Source organism: Peromyscus californicus, unplaced genomic scaffold (genome assembly GCF_007827085.1).
Source record: "Peromyscus californicus insignis strain IS unplaced genomic scaffold, ASM782708v3 Scaffold_12__1_contigs__length_115047231, whole genome shotgun sequence".
In the NCBI taxonomy this organism is placed as follows: Eukaryota; Metazoa; Chordata; class Mammalia; order Rodentia; family Cricetidae; genus Peromyscus; species Peromyscus californicus.
In genome coordinates this window covers 75,642,914-75,665,329 of record NW_026294413.1, presented here as the reverse complement: position 1 = coordinate 75,665,329, position 22,416 = coordinate 75,642,914, and the positions used below count along the sequence as shown (strand labels likewise).

Genomic DNA, 22,416 nt, shown 5'->3' with positions numbered 1-22,416 from the left:
TAATTTATAAGGTGTGGATATAGGGGTGTACCGTCTCCAGTATTTGCCAAACCCAGGGCAAAGACAGAAAACTTACCTTCAGTCATCTACCACCACCTCTGCCCCCCCTTTCTGTCCTCTGCACAGAGGTACACCTTCACACTTTAGGGTTTGTTTTGTTGAGACTCACTAGTAGCTCTGGCTGTCTTGGAACTTACTATGTAGACTGTCTACCAGGTATCTTAGTTAGGGTTTCTATTTTGGTGAAGAGACACCATGAACACAGGAACTCTTACAAAAGGAAAAACATTTAATTAAGGTGGCTTACATTTTCAGAGGTTTAGTCCATTATCTTCATGGAGTGACATGGTGACATGCAGGCAGATATGGTGCTGGAGAAGTAGCCAAGTGTCCTACATCTTGGCTTGCAGGCAACAGGAGGTGGTCTATCTCATTGGGAGTAGCTTGAACATATGCGATCTCAAAGCTCACCTCCACAGTAACACACTCCCTCCAACAAGGCCACACCTCCTAACCATGCCACTCCCTTTGTGGGCCACTTTTTTTTCAAACCATCACACCAGGCTAACCTCAACTCAGATACACCTGCCTCTGCCTTTGCTTCCCAGTGTTAGGAATAAAGGCACAGGTCATCACACCTAGCCAAAGACTTAAGGGCCCTTATCTGTGGAGGACAAAGCTCAAGGCTCATCCTTAAACTATAGAATCAACTTCCGGAAGTGGGAGTCCCCAGGAGTCCAAGGTGGCAGCGCTGCTTCACAAGGTATACATGACAAAACCAAGGACTGTGTGTAGTGATGGGTCTGAGGGCTCCCAGGCCTGGAAGAAACAGATGGGATGAAGCAGGAAGGCATCAAAAGGTGATGCCGCCAATCAGCCTCTGGCCACTGAGCAAGAAGGAGTGAGCCTGGAAGGGCAAAGGGGAGATAACCCAAGAAAGCCCTAGGCAGGATATAAGAAGCAGGTGCAGTCACTGCATCAGACAGACTTTCCCCAATGTAAAGCCCCTTAAAGGCTACTTCAGAATCTCCTCCTCTGTGCCTGGGAAGAAGGAACCTATTGCCTAAATCTTGAGGCTCTTCCAGAGGCCCTTAGTGCTTAGATATTCCAATTTCAGAACAGAATAACTTTTAGTGAGACCATGAGCAAATCACTGCATTAAGTTCTATTTCCTCTTGACCATGCAGCTCTACTTCAATGATCTTAAACAGTACACAGATGTGTAGAAAGGAAGGTTGTGATTTAGTGGGCCCGAGGGAGTGCCCCAGATGCAGAATTTCTAGCAAGTTCCCAGGTGATACTAATTTTGCAGTTACAGTCTCACACCCAGTAGAATGGGAGAAATGTTAGAGTAAGCATCTTGGGCATGCCCAGTGCAGCGGATGATCTCTGCTTTGACAGTCTTTCTCTAAGGTCATCAAGGAGTCAGAATTCTCTTATGCCATCAGCAGCAGCACCCACCAGAAAGTGTTATTTCCCTGTCACCACTAGACCACCTCCTCCTCAACTGAGGATCAGATGCCATGCCTGTCACTGTTGACACCTCCTGACTACTGCTGCTAAACCAATGAGCAATTATCCAAAGAGCTAGCTATGCACATACTTGTTTATACCTGCAGAAATGTCTTCCGAATTTAGGAAATGCACCACTAAACAAGTATAGGGAAGTACTTTCCTCAACATCTGGCTGTCCTCGGAAGTCATAATAAATGCTACACCACCATACTCCAAAGTGAGGTGGGTGTGGAATGATGATGATGCTGGTTCTGGGAGCATCAACACTTCGGAACGAGAGTCTTCACTAAAGAGTTTTCTCTCAACCTGCCCCAGCCCACTGTCATCACTGACCTTGAACCTCTAGTCAATTTCTTGGCTTTGAAAAAAAGATTTATAGCTTGGACATGGTAGCTGATGCCTTTAATCCCAGCACTCAGGAGCCAGGGGCAGGTGGATCTCTGTAAATTTGAAGTTAGCCTGGTCTACATAGCAAGTTTCAGGTCAGCCAGAGCTTCGCATTGAGAGACTGCTTCAAAAACAAAACAATGATGTATAAGACTTATTTGTATGTGTATTAATGCTTTGCCTGCATATATGTATTTGCAGCACACGAATCTCTGATGCCCACAGAAGCCAGAAGGCGGCACTGGATCCCCTGGAACTAGAGTTAGGATGGTTGTGAGCCACCACGAGGGTGCTGGGAATTGAATTAAGGTCCTCTGCAAAAGCAGCCAGTACTCTTAACCTCTAAGCCATCTTTTCAGATTAATTTCTTGCATTTTAAGTCCATTAAAGTTTCCATCAGACCCTCTCTCACATCCCAGCCCCTTGTACTCCTTTCTACAAACACACAATGACAACATGTTATTGTGGTTCTTGCTGAGTCACCATTTGAATTCTTCAAGAAGTCTGTCCCAGGTTGCCGAGGTGGCCCAGTGGGTAAAAGCACTGGCTACCACATCTGCAGACCTGAGTTCCATCTCTGGGACACAGCAGAATGAGAAAAGACTCACAAGAGTTGTTTGACATCACACATGTGTGCACACAAAGTGATTTTCATAATGAAGTGTGCCACCCTGGTGGCTTTTGGTGTTTAGAGAAAAATTTGCTTCATCGGTTTAACTCTATGGGTGAAAACCCCTTTCCAGGCTCTTTTCTCACCAGATGCTTGGGGGGGGGGGGGGGCAGCACAACTGAGGCGCTCAGAGGTCACGCCCAGGCCTTCCTGTCACACTTTACTGAAGCGTTCCTACCGACTGGGAAGTCTCCTTTTCTTCCCATCTGCCTCACTTCCTGCCCCAGACAAATGTGACCGTGGATGAAACACCTTCCTTCATTTACACGGACACCTGCTTCTGGCTTCTACCTAGGAAGACGGAAAGGCAGCAACTCAGAAGCTCAACCCCTCTTTGAAGAGCCTTCCTTCCATCCCAGAGAAAGCAATGAACGGGCATGACTGACCATTCAGCATCCTTCCTGAGGGCCCAACCTGTCCCACCTCAGTCACTTACCCCTCCACTTCTAGGTGGCTCTTCCACACTCCCCCGGAAGCTACTGGTGCCATCTGAGAGATTAAATACAAAACAGATTTCCAAAGCTAGCAGACTCATCTTGGCTTGAGAAGTCCCTCTAACATGTGAGTGAGCAGGTTCCATGTGGGCATCTCAGAGGCCCACTCAAGGTTATGGCAATCAAGGAAAAACAGGTCTTTAGAGAATGAAATATGTGACAAACAACTACTTTCTTGTTTGCCAAAGATGGGCCATCATGACTAAAGGCACCGTAATCAGTAATTTTAAAAACAAATTTCTTACCACGCAAAACATTCTTTAAGCGTTCCTCTTTAATTTACATGAAGCACTCCAGGGTTGGCTTGCACTCTTGTTAACTTCAATGTAGCAGAAACAAATGGTAACCGGGAAAAGGCACACAGAGCCGAGTGCTGTTAAAGGATTTATTGCAGTAATACAGTAAAAGTTGAGAGGACATCTGTGTGACCCACCCTGATGTGGAAGTCTCAGATGCAGCGAGGGGTTCTGATGCTCAATTCCTTCCAGAGCACCCCGACTCCTCGCCCAGTACTGTCCATACTACGGTGACTTACTGTCTCTCCAGTAAGTCACACAGGTGGCAAACTTTCCTTGGTTCTATTCAATTACATAAAAATGTCTTTTTTAAGACCATTTAAGCAGCCTACGCGCGGTACTCGGAGTTTCAATTAGTATTACCTTGTTTCAATAAATCATTTTAAAATGGGAAACATGACCAACTTCTATGGCTTTTGGTTTAAAAAAATACCAGCTCCATTTCTTCAGAAAGCTGTTTACATATGGTTCTTGCACCTACATGGGAGGTTTTATAAGCAGCAAAGAGTACGGGGGAAACAGTGGTTGAAATGTGTACTTAAGAATATTTACAACAGGTGGGTCCAGTGCAAAATAATGAAACTCAAAGGATTTCAGCAGCCTAGGGCAGTCATTTCCTGTGACGTAAAGTGACCAAAGTGCCTCCATTTGATACTAAAAACAAAATACCATCAACCCTACACTTCCTGCTTCTGCTTTGTTGACCGCTGTAGACAGGAGTGCGTGACGTCTACACTTTCTGAAGCTTCCTCTCAAGCTCATGGTTTCTTTTTCAGCTGGTATCTGTTCATTCTACCAGACTCAGTCTACAAATTCTAGAAGTAGAGGGAAAATGCAAGCAACAATTATGAAGCTGAGCAGGACAGACTTCAGTCAAATGAATGCCTGCAAGAGGGAAGCTGTCTCCTCCTCAGGTGGAGATTTAGAGCAGGAGACCATGGGGCTCCTGGTAGGAATACAATCCTTTCTACAAGTCTACCAACAGCAAGAACTCTATAGCACCTAAGTCTGCAAAGTATCAACCATAACGGTAAACAGAAGCTAGGGGGCAGCGAACCCCTGAAGGACTTGCCTGAGGTACATACCATGGCACCAGGCACACTAGGAAGGTACGGCCACCGCCTTGAAGGGCGCTTTTCACAGGACTTCTGTGGTCTGTTACATAGGCCTTCTTTCTTTTTTGAAGTTATTAGAAATAAGAAAGAACTACTTACAAATTTGAACATAATGCCTCTCGTTATAGTTTTCTGTAAGATTGTCATTAAAATGGTCTCTTGGAGGAAATTCCTCGAGCACTTCCTGGAACTGCTGCACGGTGCTCCACACTCTGCACAAGGTGCTGCCTCCAGAGCCAAGGAGACACCCGGAACAAGCAGGAGGGGTTTCCCCGGAACACCTCCCCACCAAGAAACTGGACAGCAAGAGAATGACCACTTAATCAAGTGTTCAATCTGTGCCCAGGCAGCATTTAGCTCATATAGGGAATGATAAAGGGAAAAAGTACTACTTTAAAATGAGTATAGTACAGAGAACTCCAATGACTTACACAAGAATGAACCCATTTCCCCTCAGAATACAAGGAAACTGTCTGGACATCTCCAAACATCCCAGCTAGGACTCCCCCATCCGTGATGTGGGTCTGTAGACTAGAGACGGCGGTGTCTTTGGTGTGTGGTAGAAAATCAGGAATGTGATGCATGACGACAACGATAGCAAAAAGCTTTCACCACCACCTCCCCTCCCCAGACGACGGCCTCCCCCGTAAGACCAAAGCTGTGGCTGGCAAGTCTCTCAAAAAGATGACAGAAAAAAACAAACTCAGCTTTTGTCTTCCATTTCTCACGACCAAGAAACACTTCCTTGTGATCTGACAAAGTCTAGAACTTAGTGTCGGGAAGACTCAGCATCCCAGGAACCAGCACACTGTGGGGTCGAAGGAGCTAAGACCAGGGGCCAGGAGGCCACAAGCTCAGGGCTGGCAGAGGTCCTGAGCACGTCAATCACCATCACAGGCCACCTGACAGGCACATGTGCTTGTCCTAGCGCTAGGTTAGCCCCTCTGATAACTACAGAGACAAGGTTATTAGAGTGCAGTGGGAAAGATTTCACATGTCCTGGTCCACTCTCATTAGCGGTGTCCAGTATATGCTTTGAACCAGGAGGTCACCGAGGCTGCGGCCGACGAGATCATCCCACCAGCACTGCTGCTGGCTATGGGTGGAGATGCCTGGGTGCTCTGGCTCTGGGAAACTTCCACGGGCTGGGAAGGGATGTCACAGAATCGGGGGCTAGGCAGGTTCTCCCAGTCTGTGCCCAGGTCAGTCTCCTCATCGCTTACACGCTCGTCTCCACTCACATCTGATTCTCCAGCAGCTCCAGGGTCCACAAATTCCATGGACTCCTCAAGGTCTGCTCGCACTTCAAAGGGTCCTGACCTGTGTGTACATAGACGGGCTGTATAAGCACAATCTCCCATCCCAAGATCATCTGAGTTGGCGTTACGGGGCATGGGAGAGGAAAGCGACTTGCCCTGCTGCATTTCTTTATTCTGTGTGTGTGAGAGACAGAAGCGAGCACAAGGAAGCAGGCATTCATGTGGAAGCCGCAATACAACTTTCAGGAGTGATTCTCTCCTTCCAGTTTTCTTTTACAACTTGTGTATACTAGGCAGCTGGTACCACAGCTTCTAGGCGATTCTTCTGTCTGGGCCTCCCACCTCAGACTACAGATGTGTGCTTCCTCACCCAGCTGGCTTTCTCCATGGATTTCAGGGACTGCACTTGGGTCTCATTGCTTGTACAGCAAGCACTTGAACCCACTGGAGTGAGCCACCCCCCACCTCCCCCCACCCCCACCTGCCCCATGTCTTTACTCTTGATGGAAAATGATTTTTTTTTTTAACATAACACATTTCTTCCAGGCAAGCAATTTGAATCTTTATCTTTCTACTAGGTTGCTTTTCCCTTACTGACTGAAAGACAGACTACTCTAGATTTGGTTTTTTTTTTTTTTTTTTTTTTTTTTTTAGACAGGGTTTCTCTGTGTAGCTTTGCGCCTTTTCCTGGATCTCGCTCTGTAGACCAGGCTGGCCTCGAACTCACAGAGATCCACCTGCCTCTGCCTCCCGAGTGCTGGGATTAAAGGCGTGCACCACCACCGCCCGGCCTACTCTAGATTTGGATTTGCTCTCTATTACAGATGTTGCAAATGTTTATTGTCTGTCTCTTTGTTTAAGATATAAGGCCTTACTTACTAGAGTCAGTTAGTCCCCACACAGTAATGTGTGGGGCTCCCTTCACTTATCCATTTTTGAAGTATGGTTTGGTTAAAATTTCACTCACTACCCTATGAGTATAGACTAGTCTTTTCTCTTAGGTCTCTTATACATCATTTAAAAACAGGATCTTTTATTTCTGGAACTTGTTTTTGTATATAGAATATGATAGAAAACCAACTTTTTCCTCATTTAATGCCAACCAGTCCAACACTACTGACTATGATCATCTAACTCAGCAGGCTGCTGAAACACAGTCCTGCAGGTCTACGATCTGCCTCAGGACTCCTCCTCTTTTCTAATACCATGCATACTATTTCTATGCCAACAGCAGCTTTCTTAATGGGGGGGAGTATCTGAGACAAGATCTTACTATGTAGCCCCAGGCTGGCCCAAAGTCACAGGCCTTCTGCCTCAATTTCCCAAATACTGAAATTAAACTAACTTTTTTTTTTGAGACAGGGTTTCTCTGTGTAGCTTTGCGTCTTTCCTGGATCTCGCTCTGTAGCCCAGGCTGGCCTCAAACTCATAGAGATCCGCCTACATCTGCCTCTTGAGTGCTGGGATTAAAGATGTGCACCTCCACCGCCCGGCTAAATAAACGTTTTTATTTTTTGTGTATATTACTGGAGGTGGGCATGCCATAGCAAGCATGTGGAAGTCACAGCACAATCTGTGGGAGTCATTTCTTTCCTCCCACCATGTGGGCGGGGAAACCCAAATCAGGTAAAGTCCCTTTACCCCTTTACCTACTGAGCCATCTCCCTGCCTGCCCCCGCCCCTCCCAAAAAAGCCATGTTTTTAAAAATTAACTTCATGTGCCCTGTTTGGAAAGGGCCAGCCCTTGTTATTCCTACTCTGCCCCTGCTGCCAATGCTCCAGGGTGATCTTTGGAGTCAGTTTGTCAAAACTCTGAAATGCCTGCTGGAATTCTCCACCAGTCCTCCTTTTGGGACGAAATGGCACATCTTTAGCTGAGAAAGTGATGAAGGAGTTCACTGCCTCAGACCTGCTGCATACAGACTACTCCTTATCCAAGAGGCCACTCAAGAAATGTGTGTCAAATAAAACCTGACTGTTTCCTTTCCACAGATGCTCCCCAACTTGAGAGCTGGAAATATTTAATAAGTCAAAAATGCAAATAACATTTAACTATGCACATGCTAGGCTCATGCACACACTTGCCCCTTTTGAGCTGCTCAGGCTTGCCTCAATTTGTGGTCCTCTTGCCTCAGCTCCTGAGTAGCTGTATCCAGGCATTTGCCACCTCAGTCAGCTCAAAAACTCTAATATACCACAGTAACAAACATCAACATTTAGTGTGGTCTAACTTTAACACACTCAGAGTGCTTACATTAGCCTACAGTTTGAGCAAAATCACCGAGTAAAAGCCCATTTTCCAAAGTGTAGACACATCAGCTATATCCCACCTCTACAAAAACATGTGCATATTCTGATGAGAGTAAGGACAATGGGTAAGAGCCTAGAGCAGGTTACAGAAGATGAGCCTCGAGAAGTTCATGCTCTTTTGGGCTGGGTGCTGAAAGTTATCTAGAGTAGACCAAGGGGGAGGGGGGTGTTCATTGTTCCTGACTTCTGTCTTTAAGCAGATGAACTTCAAGGCAGCTCACTCTATCGACTTCCAATACTTGTAACAAATAGTGATCACACTGACCGGGTGAGGACAGAGCATCCGTAAGCACAAAGGAAAACACACAAGAGACAGCACAGCTGCCAGAGGCGAGTTAGAAAAGAAGTACACGAGCTTCAAGAGAAGCACAAGGTGGTGGCCAGGGCATCTGAGCCCTCTACTACATGTCACATGCTAAATGTACTCTACCGCAACTTTCTCTAAGAGATGACTGCAAAAGGAGAGCAGAAGGCCACTCGTGATCAGCTGTTTCTTCTGCACAATACTGGACAACTTCTGTCCTTGCCAGAGAATTCAGGACTTGGGGAACACCAGATACTAGGCCAGTGCGCATCCTGGTTCTACTTAAAAGCAGCCACTGAGAAACAATGCTCAGAGAAAAGCCGCACATACAACTTACCTGCCTAGGTGCTCTGAGTGGGGGCTGACCAGATGCATTAAGTTCCTGAGGGTATGCAGTGGTTGTAACTGATCCAAATTCACATGCTAGGAAAAGCAAAGGCTTGATTAGTACTTTCAACACACAGCGACTTCAAAATGAGTTCAAAGCCCAGGGCTTGTACCTGAGAGGAACAAAGGTAGAGGATGTTTGCGTTCAGTCTCTTCACCGCACGAGTCAGTTTCTGTTTGCTGAGGTTTTCCCCACAGAACTCACTGTAAGACAAGGATACCACTTCTAAGATTGGTCTCCAAGACAGTCTATTTTAAAACGTTCCTTCTGAAGGGTATGTCTCAAGTGCAGTTCAGCACCAGCACAGCACATTCCTCCTTAGTAAACCGCCTGGAACGAACACTCCCTAAGTACTGAGCTACGGCCCTTACGGGGAGCAGCTCTCGTCATCTCTAGAACCTGCAGCTGCATGTTCCTGGGCGACTGAGCAACTGTGCCTCAGGAGCTCATACCACACAAGCAGGAATGCTATGGAAGGGACACACGTGGGGGCACATGAAGCACCAATAGGGGACTGTGGGGAAGGAAAAACAACCACCACCCACTTGGTGCACGGTGACACTGGAGACTTCCTAGGGCCCCATGTGCGCTCCTCTTAATCCCCACTGCCTTCCGCCTCCTGGGACTTCTTCCTTTTCTGCCTGTAGCTTTCTTCCTTAGCATCCCATCCACGGCTTGTTCCTTTCCTACTATGCCCTGAGTTAGGGATATAGCTCAGAGGAAGAGCACTGGACCATCTGGGTCCAATTCCCCATGACAGACAAAAACAAAAACTGAGGGGAAAGATAACCCACGCCCCTCCTGCCTTCACTGATCTCCATCAGCACTAATCACCATGGTAAATCCAACTGTTAATTATTTGAGCACATGTCCAAAAGCCCAGCAACCAGATATTGAGGCAAGAGGAGCCTCAGGCCATACCAGCCTGGGCTACATGAGACCTTGCTTAAAAACAAACAAACAAACAAACAAACAAATCCTTTAAGTATAGCCTGCTTCTGTCCAGTGGTAAATGCATGGTAACTGGAGGGTGGGGAGCTCTAAATGGGAACTGGATAGACTGTGTCTTTACAAATTTAAACATGAAGCTGGGCAATGGTGGTACATGCCTTTAATCCCAGACAGAGGCAGGTGGATCTCTATGATTTCAAGGCCAGCCTGGTCTACAAATTGAGTTCTAAGACACCCAGAGCTGTTACACAGAGAAATACAGTCTCAAAAAACAAAAAAGAAAAAAAAATTTAAACATGAGGCCAGGCAGTGGGTGGTACACCCCTTGGACCTCAGCACTTGGGAGGCAGAGGCAGGTGGATCTCTGTATGTTTGAGGACAACCTGGAAAGAGTTCCAGGATGGCAAGGACTAAGTCACAGAGAAACCCTGTCTGGAAAAAATTTTTTAAAAAAATTAAAAAAAACAAATACAATAATAGTAATAATGTAAGCATGAGGTTTTCATAAGAATGAAACAACCTTCCCAACCCCACCCCATCACACTTCACTCAGCTCCCGTGCACAGGATCTGCAGCATCCTCCCTGCATCCCCTGGTCCTTTGGTTATTTCCCCAAGAACCAGATGGAGTCTCTGTCGTCTCCTCAGATTCATGCATGACTGTAATGAACAATGAACCCGGAAACATCTTCTGAAAACAATGTTAATATTTCTGCCAAGCCTTCTCTTAGCTAGTGTAAGGGCACACCAGGAACTCAAGAAATGGCTGACGAAGTATTGCCACCTTGATCACTTGCCTGTTGCACAGTTTTTTGGGCAGATTGACATCCAGTATGTGAGAGACGATGTTGACCAGCTGAGTAGCATAGCCCAGCGCAGCACTGATGGTGTAGGCAGGGTTGTTATGCTCCATGTCTGGGGATGGACACAGAAGTCACACACAGAGCACCTCCACATCAGTAAAAACAGCGAGAACTGAGACTTTTCACTTAGGGTTTTATAGTTACATTACTGATACCAAGTTTGAGACTTTTCACTTAGGGTTTTATAGTTACATTACTGATACCAAGTTTCACTCTCACGGCCTGGTCAAATACAAACAGTTCTAAAGAAGCCAAGCATAAATGGATTAGAGTCTAGACTGACTGGGCCTGGCAATGCATCACCTAACAGTTAATGAATGACCAAATTAGCTCACTGTGGTGACTCCTATCTGTTAATGCCAACACTGGGAGGCTGAGGCAGGAGAATCAGAAGTCTGAGGCCAGCCTGAGCTATATGAGATCCTTCCCCAAAAACCAAGATCAGGAGGCTGGCGAGATGGCTCAGAGGCTAAGAGCACTTGCTGCTCTTCCAGAGGCCCTGAGTTCAGCTCCCAGCACCCGTGTTGAGTGGCTCTGCACAACTGTGCGTAATTCCAGCTCCAGGGTGATCAGAAACCCTCTTCTGGCCCCCACACTCGTGTACATACATTCACACAGACACATAGGTACACAAAGTTAAAAACTAAAGTAAATCTTTAAAACACACAAGGGCGAGGCTATAGCCTAACATGCAAATGCCCTGGGCTTGATCTCCAGTAATGTCCAACTCAAACGTCACCTCCTCAGAAAAGCCTTTCCTTTTGTTGTTGTTGTTTTGTATTTCAAGACAGGGTTTCTCTGTGTAGCTCTGGCTGTCCTGGAGCTCGCTCTGTAGACCAGGCTAGCCTCAAACCCAGAGATCCATCTGCCTTTGCCTCCCGTGTGCTGGCATTAAAGGCGTGCTAAAGTACAACGTAGAAAGGCCTTTCTTGACTAAAGGTAGTCAAAGGTTGTCCCTTCCTTTGCACCTCTGCCCTACCCCAAAACTCCTGGCTGTTCTCTTAGCACCCACTCAGGGTATGGCCCCCTCACCACTTCCTTATAGCCTGGGATGGTTAGTTTTAATAAGCAACTTAACACACCTAGAGTCTCCAGTAATGTCCAACTCAAAATATGTGCTGAATGACTAATGGACCATTCTTCTCCACCCAAGACAAACTGTAGGGGCATTTCCACTTCCATTTAGTACTCCAATAGTTCAAAGCTAGACACTAAAGCCCAAATGCAAAAGGCAGCAAGATGCTCCTGTATAAATAGGAGTTTCCCTTCTTCTTCCCTCCCTCCCTCCCTTCCTACCTAGAGAGATAGATAGGGTCTTGCTATACGGCCCAAGCTGGCCTTGACAATCCTCATGACTCGGCCCTCCAAATGCTAGGATAACAGGCATGAAATACCAGAGTTGGTCTAATTATGTCTTTTTATATGAATTAAGTAATATTAACCCCAAAGGTGAAATGTCATCAATCTATGAAGTGATGAATATATAAAATGTAGATAGCCAAACAATGGAAAACTATTCAGTCATAAAAAGCAATGGAGTACTAATATATGCTATGACATGAACTTGTAAAAGAAGGCTAAATGAAAGAAAGCAGACACACAGACACACACACATATACTCTGCATGATTTCACTTCTAAGTTGTCTAGGCTAGACCATCTACTGGTAGAAAGCACACTGGCTGCGCTGCCTAGAGCTGGGGAAGAGGGAAAGGAAACGAACGTAGACACCTGCAGAGCATGCGGCTTTCATGGGGATGAGAACACTGCTGCAGACAGCTGTGCATGCACTACCCCCAACTGTGCACTGTGCCGCAGCACTGTCCACTCTGTCATGTCATCCATTTTCAAAGACTATTTTGCTCCTCACCAGGCCCTTGGGTTGTCTTCTTCTCTTCTACCCAATTGTAGTAGGCAGAGTAGTCCCCGTTGTTCGGGAGGCTAATCCAAGGGCCTGTAATGCTAATACTGGTGTCACCATTGTGGTCATCACAGACCCATCTTCCGGAGAGGTAAGTTGTCCTCCGGGCCTCAGCAAGCTTGCTCACCATGCTGGAGGTCATGGCACTGTCACTCTCCGAAGACACGTCTGCAGGATCTCTGCAGACCAACAAGAAAGATTAGAGAGGAAACGCCGAAGCCACCTGCGTTTTAAAGAAGCAACAGTGTACATCTAACACGTGTTAAGAAAAGGTCACCAGCAGGCACAAGCACAGAAGGCAGGGTTCCCTCCTGTCTTGTCCAGCCATCCACGTGTACACTGTCACAAGAAACACACGGTCACAGGTGTGGAACTGTGTGAGCAGCAGAGTGCACTCATACAAATGAAGACCACACCGCGACATGGCCCAGTATCGTGGGACTACGTGGTCTTGCTGACCCAAAGTCATTATGTGCCACATGACGACATGTGTACATGTTTCCTTTTTAAAAAATTTCAACCTTATGGAAAAGTTACAAGAGTTTTAAAGTTTTACCCAAATTACCAATTCTGGAAAATGTAATGATCAAAATTAGGAAGCCTAAATTCAATCCTCATACTGAAAAACAAACAAAACACAACAAGGAAGGAATTAGTCTGTTATCTTTTTTGTTTGGTTTTTGAGTCAGGGTCTCAGTCTCTCAGGCTGGCCTTGAATTTGCTGTGCTACAGAGGCTGGTCTTGAACTCCTAAAGTTATAGGCGTATGCTGTCACACACACCCAACTACTGTGGTACAGATCAGGTCATTTACAGTACTCCTAACTCATCTCCAGAGCCGATTCAATTCTGTAGTTGTAGTCCAGGATGCAAATCCAGAATAATGTATTGTGCTCAGGTAACTGCTGATCGATCAGGATGTAATGCTGGCACAAGGCTTCTGTTCCACCAGCTTCCCTCTAAGGCCTGACCAGTTGTCTTTACGCAAAGTTTTAGTAACTGAATTTTTCTTCACTGATCCAAAATACTTACCAACCTTGTATCTGCATTTTGTATCTGGACTTTCTATCAGCGCTGAGGGATTGAACCGAGGGCCTCTTACTTGCTGCCTAAGGGCTCTACCACTGTGCTGCATCCTTGAAATAGGGTCTCCTTAAGTTAACAAGGTAGCCTTAATGTGCAGTCTACCTATGTAAACCTCTCAAGTATCTGGGATCACACAGGTCTATGCCACCAGGCATAGCTTTACCACCTCCTACTAGACACAAATTACTTGGCAAGATCAGGGAGGAAATGGCCTTTCAACCTTGAAGCAAAACTCAGACCTTTAAGTTTTTAGGAAGCCAAATCTGGCAACACACCAAAGTCTAGACTGAGAGAGAAGCAAGAAAGAATGGTTACTAGTCACCAACTATCAGTCCAGGCAGAGCCAGAGAGCCAGGAGATACAGGGGCCCTCACTCAGGTCGAGTGGCCTGGAGGTTACAACAGCACAGGGGCTTCTTGTGGTGGTTTCTACACCCATCAATCAGTATCTGTATCTATAGAATACTGAGAGATGGAGGAGGGGCTAGAGTGTGCACTCTATTTACAGAATACTGAGAGATGGAGGAGGAGGCTAGAGTGTACACTCTCATCAACAGAATACTGAGAGATGGAGGAGGAGGCTAGAGTGTACACTCTCATCAACAGAATACTGAGAGATGGAGGAGGCGGCTAGAGTGTATACTCTCATCTACAGAATACTGAGAGATGGAGGAGGAGGCTAGAGTGTACACTCTATTTACAGAATACTGAGAGATGGAGGAGGAGGCTAGAGTGTACACTCTCATCAACAGAATACTGAGAGATGGAGGAGGAGGCTAGAGTGTGCACTCTCATCAACAGAATACTGAGAGATGGAGGAGGAGGCTAGAGTGTATACTCTCATCTACAGAATACTGAGAGATGGAGGAGGAGGCTAGAGTGTACACTCTATTTACAGAATACTGAGAGATGGAGGAGGAGGCTAGAGTGTGCACTCTCATCAACAGAATACTGAGAGATGGAGGAGGAGGCTAGAGTGTATACTCTCATCTACAGAATACTGAGAGATGGAGGAGGAGGCTAGAGTGTACACTCTATTTACAGAATACTGAGAGATGGAGGAGGCTAGAGTGTACACTCTCATCAACAGAATACTGAGAGATGGAGGAGGCGGCTAGAGTGTGCACTCTCATCAACAGAATACTGAGAGATGGAGGAGGCGGCTAGAGTGTACACTCTATTTACACAATACTGAGAGATGGAGGAGGAGGCTAGAGTGTACACTCTCATCTACAGAATACTGAGAGATGGAGGAGGAGGCTAGAGTGTGCACTCTCATCAACAGAATACTGAGAGATGGAGGAGGCGGCTAGAGTGTGCACTCTATTTACACAATACTGAGAGATGGAGGAGGAGGCTAGAGTGTACACTCTCATCAACAGAATACTGAGAGATGGAGGAGGAGGCTAGAGTGTGCACTCTCATCAACAGAATACTGAGAGATGGAGGAGGCGGCTAGAGTGTATACTCTCATCTACAGAATACTGAGAGATGGAGGAGGAGGCTAGAGTGTACACTCTATTTACAGAATACTGAGAGATGGAGGAGGAGGCTAGAGTGTACACTCTCATCTACAGAATACTGAGAGATGGAGGAGGAGGCTAGAGTATACACTCTCATATACAGAATACTGAGAGATGGAGAAGGAGGCTAGAGTGTATACTCTCATCTACAGAATACTGACAGATGGAGGAGGAGGCTAGAGTGTACACTCTATTTACAGAATACTGAGAGATGGAGGAGGAGGCTAGAGTGTACACTCTCATCAACAGAATACTGAGAGATGGAGGAGGCGGCTAGAGTGTATACTCTCATCTACAGAATACTGAGAGATGGAGGAGGAGGCTAGAGTGTACACTCTATTTACAGAATACTGAGAGATGGAGGAGGAGGCTAGAGTGTACACTCTCATCAATAGAATACTGAGAGATGGAGGAGGCGGCTAGAGTGTGCACTCTCATCAACAGAATACTGAGAGATGGAGGAGGAGGCTAGAGTGTACACTCTATTTACAGAATACTGAGAGATGGAGGAGGCTAGAGTGTGCACTCTCATCAACAGAATACTGAGAGATGGAGGAGGCGGCTAGAGTGTGCACTCTCATCAACAGAATACTGAGAGATGGAGGAGGCGGCTAGAGTGTATACTCTCATCTACAGAATACTGAGAGATGGAGGAGGAGGCTAGAGTGTACACTCTATTTACAAAATACTGAGAGATGGAGGAGGAGGCTAGAGTGTACACTCTCATCTACAGAATACTGAGAGATGGAGGAGGAGGCTAGAGTATACACTCTCATATACAGAATACTGAGAGATGGAGAAGGAGGCTAGAGTGTATACTCTCATCTACAGAATACTGAGAGATGGAGGAGGAGGCTAGAGTGTACACTCTATTTACAGAATACTGAGAGATGGAGGAGGAGGCTAGAGTGTACACTCTCATCAACAGAATACTGAGAGATGGAGGAGGTGGCTAGAGTGTATACTCTCATCAACAGAATACTGAGAGATGGAGGAGGAGGCTAGAGTGTACACTCTCATCTACAGAATACTGAGAGATGGAGGAGGAGGCGGCTAGAGTGTATACTCTCATCAACAGAATACTGAGAGATGGAGGAGGAGGCTAGAGTGTACACTCTCATCTACAGAATACTGAGAGATGGAGGAGGAGGCTAGAGTGTGCACTCTATTTACAGAATACTGAGAGATGGAGGAGGAGGCTAGAGTGTGCACTCTATTTACACAATACTGAGAGATGGAGGAGGAGGCTAGAGTGTACACTCTATTTACAGAATACTGAGAGATGGAGGAGGAGGCTAGAGTGTGCACTCTATTTACACAATACTGAGAGATGGAGGAGGAGGCTAGAGTGTGCACTCTCATCTACAGAATACTGAGAGATGGAGGAGGAGGTTAGAGTGTACACTCTCATCTACAGAATACTGAGAGATGGAGGAGGAGGCTAGAGTGTGCACTCTCATCTACAGAATACTGAGAGATGGAGGAGGAGGCTAGAGTGTGCACTCTGGTCTCTAACTCCCCCACCTTCCCTTTTTGGTAGTGCTAGAGACTGAATCTACTAGGGGCTCATGCTGGGCAAGAGCTGAGCTACAGCCCAGCCCTCTTTTTAAATTGAAACAGGATCTCAGTTAAGTTACCCAGGCTGCCCTTCAACTTGCAATCCTCCTGGCTACATCCAAGTGATTAGGATTACAGTTTCAGCCACTGGGCCCTGGTGAACTTTTTCAAAAGCACCCCAGATGGCTATGATAAATGGTGAGGTGATGATCCACCATTCCCTCTACCCATTCCCTGAGAGTCCCTATGTACTAAAATCACAGTGCTGTCTCAGCAGAGCAGCAAAATGCCCATTGCCAAGATAGGCTAAGTCAGCATGTAAGTCTAAGTGTTCTTATATCCAAGTTCACACTCTAAAGAGACAATTTTCAACCTTCAGTTAACAGACAAGGAAATCAGGTTTGTGGGCTCAAGAGTGTGTCTCATACACACACAACTAGTAAATGGCCTGGCTGGCACTGTGATGACATGACCAAACAGATGGTCTTTCAGCATGAGTGTGAGTCAGCATATAACCTGGAAGCTCTGTGACAGAACACAGGCTGCCCTACCCCTTGTTCTGGCTGCCTCCCTGGCTTTACTGTTTGCTGAGGAAGATAAGAATCAAATGTCAATACCAGGAAAACAAGGACCCTAGAACGGGGCCCAGTAAATTAAGTGCTGACATACTGGAAAAAACAGTCCTCAGAACCTGGTCCCCATGCCAAAGCCTCACTGTACCTCACAGAAGTCTTCACTTCGTCCATTGGGAAGATGATGGAGGTGAGCTCTAGGATGTGGGACCTTCGCAGACGCGCCAGTCCGTCGTAATGACCCTTCAAGTCAATGGTTTTCTTCTCCACCAGGTCCCCCAGCTTGCGGTTGTGCCGCTGAATCTTCTCCTTCTTCTCTTGGTGCCGCTGTGCTCGGCTGTAAAGCTTCTGGTTCTTTTCCTTGTTTTTGAGAAGGCCTTCAGAATCTAGCAATGAGTCACATGCCTCCATGAGCCCGGCAGGCTGCGGCACAGCACTGCTTCCCTTCCCACTGTATACTCAGGGTAAAGCCTCAGGAAAAACTGCACTAAGGGCCATCCCGGAGAGAGCCTGGGGGCTATGGAGTCTGAGCCTTGCCAGGCTCATCGTACTGAAGTCAAACTTCATTTGAGTCACAAAACCAAACTGCACTCTAAGATAGACATCTAGGAACCATATTTTCAAGTTCAAAACCAAGATCAGGACCTTCTAGGAACACATCTCTGGAAAGACGTAAAGCCAAGTTCTCTACTTCACTATTACCTATCACCTGTGTGATGTCTCAGCAATCTCCCTACCGTGACCCCATTAGCTGGTCTATGATGTCCTTATGCCTTTCTTTCTCCACTCTCACTCGTTTCTAATTACCTCTCACTTGGGCCCATCTCCAGAGTGGCACAACTACCTTCAACCTATCTGCCCCCTCTCTCCTTCTCTCACCCTCCCTGGTGTGTGTGTGTGTGTGTGTGTGTGTGTGTGTGTGTGTGTGTGTGTGTGTGTGTGTGTGTGCGCGCGCGCGCGCACGCGCGCGCGCATGCGTGTGTTCCTCTTGTCTCAGCCTGCTGAATGCTGAGATTACAGATATGTGTCACCATGCATGGCCCTTGCACAATCTTTATAAACTACAGCCAGTGCGTGACAGTTCTCAAACACAAACCAAACTTTTTAACCTCCAAACTGGCATCGACCCAGTTCCCTTTTACCTATGTTCAGTGCCTCCATCCTTCAGATCCTCTTAGATGGACCCACTTAACGTTAGTGACTAGAGAAATGAATACTGAATGAATCCTGCAAACACTCATCCCCCCCCCCCCCACTGTCGTTCAAAATACTATCTATCTGGGACTGTGCCTTATTTGCTCCTACTTTTCCCATTTTCCATTATTTTCTTATTATTGTTTTTATGGTTTTCATTATTGTTCTCATTGGCAAGGCTCTGCCCATAAATGCTCCCCAGACTGGTTTCTCGCAACCTGGACTCTGTGTTTGACTTCTAAAGCATACAGCTCTTAGTTCTTCACACCAGGGCCCAGTGAAGCTGTGCTGCCTCCTAACCAGGCTGTAACAGTCACCCGATGAGCACCTGTGAACACGAGCTGCTCCTCTCTCAGGACCTAAGCATGGGCTTAGCACAGGCAGGAGCTTCCATAGTTTTCCATCTCCTCTCAAAAATGCCTCTTTCCCAAGCCAGCTCCACCTAGAAGTCTTGGTAAAACATTCTGGGGCTTAATTTACTTACTTTCACTCCTTCATGTCCATGATTTCTATTGACCCTTGAAGTACTCACAAGAACCTGTCTAGCTATGGTCCTGAGTCAGACTTTTTTTTGGACAGTTTAAACTCATTACCTTCCCCCAGTACAGGGGACAGAATGTTCAGGCATCCCATCAGCAGCCAGTGCTGCAGGAACGCAGGGCTCCCTCATCTCCCCGTGGTGTCTTCCCTAAAACATCAAAGCACTCGATGCTACTTCTAATCCACTCTGCAGCCAGATCAAGCCCACCTTCAAGTGCACATAACCAGCTCTCCTGGCCATACGGTTCAATGTATCTGCACATTCTGCATGGTGAACCCTTAACTCCAAGGCTTTGGAGAAGTAAGCACCAGGCGCTACAGCTTCTAGTCTGTGCCCTTTCCTGGACACACAGGGTATATTTCAACAACACAGCATAAAGAAAAAGGTTATTGGGCAGCAACCTCTTTGTCTGTGAGCTTGGGTTCACAAATCACTTCTAGAGTTTGTGAACTCCTTTAAAACAGCTTGCAAGACAGTGCACAGGCTTTAGAGGGCGGGCACCAAGACTGCGGCCGCCTTCCATCAAGCAGCAGTTTGCAACTCTGGCGGGCATCACAGCCACCCAGAGCAGCCCAAAGTGGGGTCCATGGGTTGGAGCTGACAGTAGTATGGAAATCTACAGTAAGTGTAGACAAACTTTTCTCAACAGAGCAATGTGATGTAGCTGTAAGCCTAGGGTGGATCCTAGACTTCTTTGGCCCCGAATTTCCAAATGGTCATGAGGTCATTTTCATAATGTGTTACAGTCCACTGCTTTATGACATGTTTTTGTTTTAAAGTTTAGAAACTTGTTAGAATGAGCTGATTAAAATTTTATGCATGTACATGTTCAACATACTGTGCAGCATCAGAAGGTTGGGACACCTGCCTGAGCATCACGGGAGGCTGCTGGGGAAATGTTGAGTCAATGTTAAGTAACTACTTCTAGTGCTGCTGCTGAACCCAAGACCTGGAGAATGCAAGCAAAAGTCACGGCTTTCTTCTCCCTGAAGATCCATACCTATATATCATGCTACCTTGCTGCTCTAGCTGTCCAGCCCATCCAATACCACACAAGCACTTCATTAGAGTAAGGACCTTCCAAGGAAGCTCTGATACCATCACACACCACTATAAAGTAACCAGTCTAAATGAGAAGGGATTCATAGACATGATGGGGACTCTAAACTGTATAGACTAGTTATGGTGTTTTGAATGAGAATGGCCCCATAGGCTCATTATGTTTGAATATTTGGTTTCCAGTTGGTAGAAATGTTTAGGGAGGATTAGGAGGTGTGGCTCAGGGGTTGGCTTTGAGGCTTAAAAAGCTTCCTGCCATTCCCACCAAACTCTCTGCTTCCTGCTTGCATGCCTTTGTTCCGCCATCATGGACGTTAACCCTCTGGAACCGTAAGCCTAATTAAACGTGTTCTTTTATAAGCTGTCTTGGTATTGTGTTTATCACAGCAACAAAAAAGTAACTACGACACTAATCTTGAGAAATAATGTTTCTAAGGATATAATTTCTTAGAGGGCAAAAAATTTAACAGCCATCTATGATAACATGTACAGCATTTTTTCATAATGTGAAACCAGTACAGATTTTATATACATTAATTCACTACAGGGCAAAAGCTATGATTTCATGTTTCTGCATGAGTTACTGAATATTACAAGGAAGTCCCAAGTCAGACTCTGCCCTTCCTGTCCGCTCCCACCAAACAGCAAATGTGCCCCAGTGTTTAGTTTTCATGGTGTTGGGGATCAAGTCAAGGGATGAAGACTGCAAAGCACTAGGGTGAACTATATTCCCAGCCCTTCCTTTTAGACCGAGACAGTAAGTTCCTGAAGACTTCTGCAAAAATCCCTTATGATACATCATACTGAGAAAAGCAAGCAAGCAAGCAGAGGCTTTGCTTCCCTGTAAGGACAACCTGAGATTGGGCTGTGCACGGCTCGGATGAGGAGAGAGGAGGCTAGTGAACTTCAGGCCAACCTGGGCTACAGAGCAACACCTTTTCTCAATAAAAAAATAAATCTGAAGAATGAAATGCTCTAAAACCACAATTATTTTGTTTTTGTTTTTCAGACAGGGTCTCACTTTGTAGCCCTGGCTGTCCTATAACTTGATGTGTAAACCAGGCTGGACTCAAGAGATCTGCCTCTGCCAGAGTGCTGGGATTAAAGGTGTATGTCACCACACCCAGCCTTAAAATCCGGAACATTTTGAGTGCTGACATGATACTACAATTTTAATTCTACACTTGACTTGTTATTAAAGTCAAAATGCAGGCACACTAAAAATACTGTATGAAATTACCTCCAGGATACATGTATAAGGTACATATGAAACACAAATGAATTTCATGTTTAGAGGGTCTCAACATTACAATATCTCATTTTACACACACACACACACACACACACACACACACACACACACACACACACTTCCAAAATTGAAAGAAATCTGAAATCCAAAAAGGCATTTCAAATTAGGGATTGATATTTTCAACCCACTGTAAACTCTTCCAAGTCACTGATAGCCTGTGATGGTCAATACAGCCAATTTGACAGGATCAAGTATCACAGGAGACAAACCTCTGGTTATGTTTGTCAGAGAGTTTCCAGACTAAGTTAACTGAAGTGGGGACCACCTTGAGTGTGGGCAGCACAATTTCTTGGGTTGGTTCCCAGACTGAACAGAGAGAGAGCATGCTAAGGATCGGCACTCGTGTCTTTTCTCCTTGACTAGATGCCATGTGCCCTAAGCCTCAGGCTCCTGTGGCCATGACTTCCCTGCCTGGACGGACTGTAGCCTCTGACCATGAGCCACATAAATCCTTCCTTCTTTAAAGAAGGTGCTTCTGTTAGGTGTTCAGTCAGAGCAATGAGAAAATTAATCAACTCCTGCCCCATCCCTGCCTCTTCCATTATCCCTCCAGTTCATTGACTTTATGAACTCACTCAGACCTTTCCCTGGGGCTGAGGGAGGGGAAGTACTTACTTTTCTTCATTTCTTCATTTCCTTTACAGATTGTTTGTCTCAGCTGTTCAATCCTCATCTTGCACGACATGATTTTCCATCTCTTAAAAAGTATGCAACAAATGTCACAAACGTTAGTCTCATGGGATTATCTACCGGGAATTCCTGCTTAGTTTCAGTCTGTCTTAGGAGACAGTGAAGAAAACGCGACCCCAACTACATTTGTTGTAACTGTTTGTACCTATGTGGATTACAAAGGGAAGTGTTTTTCTGGTTCAACACAGTAGCTGCTGGGAAATTAACAAGAAAGAAATTGATTCAGTTCTTTCCCATGTGTTAGAGCACAGAGGAAAATGCTTCTAAACTTACCCTACCAAGTACATAGTTACCCACCAGCCTGGCTAAGCTGGTGTGATGGTATACAAGTAGAATCTTAGCACTCGAGAGGTAGAGATACAAGGTTCAGGATTTCAAGGCCACCTTGCCCTACGTAAGGCCCTGTTTCAAAC

At 46.0% G+C, this 22,416-nt stretch overlaps 1 protein-coding gene across 1 annotated transcript in view; it reads right to left on the bottom strand.

Moving 5' to 3' along the window:
• Window positions 1–269: 269 nt before the first annotated feature.
• Window positions 270–22,416, bottom strand: part of Atg14 (autophagy related 14) — a 43,335-nt gene continuing 21,188 nt past the window's right edge. Inside the window, exons 4-10 of the mRNA XM_052733414.1 lie at window positions 21,929–22,010; window positions 17,356–17,593; window positions 12,421–12,650; window positions 10,486–10,603; window positions 8,851–8,941; window positions 8,688–8,773; window positions 270–5,797 (exon numbers count right to left, since the gene is read on the bottom strand). Coding sequence (XP_052589374.1) covers window positions 5,491–5,797; window positions 8,688–8,773; window positions 8,851–8,941; window positions 10,486–10,603; window positions 12,421–12,650; window positions 17,356–17,593; window positions 21,929–22,010 — 1,152 coding nt within the window. The 3' untranslated portion in view covers window positions 270–5,490. The remainder of the gene's footprint in view (window positions 5,798–8,687; window positions 8,774–8,850; window positions 8,942–10,485; window positions 10,604–12,420; window positions 12,651–17,355; window positions 17,594–21,928; window positions 22,011–22,416) is intronic.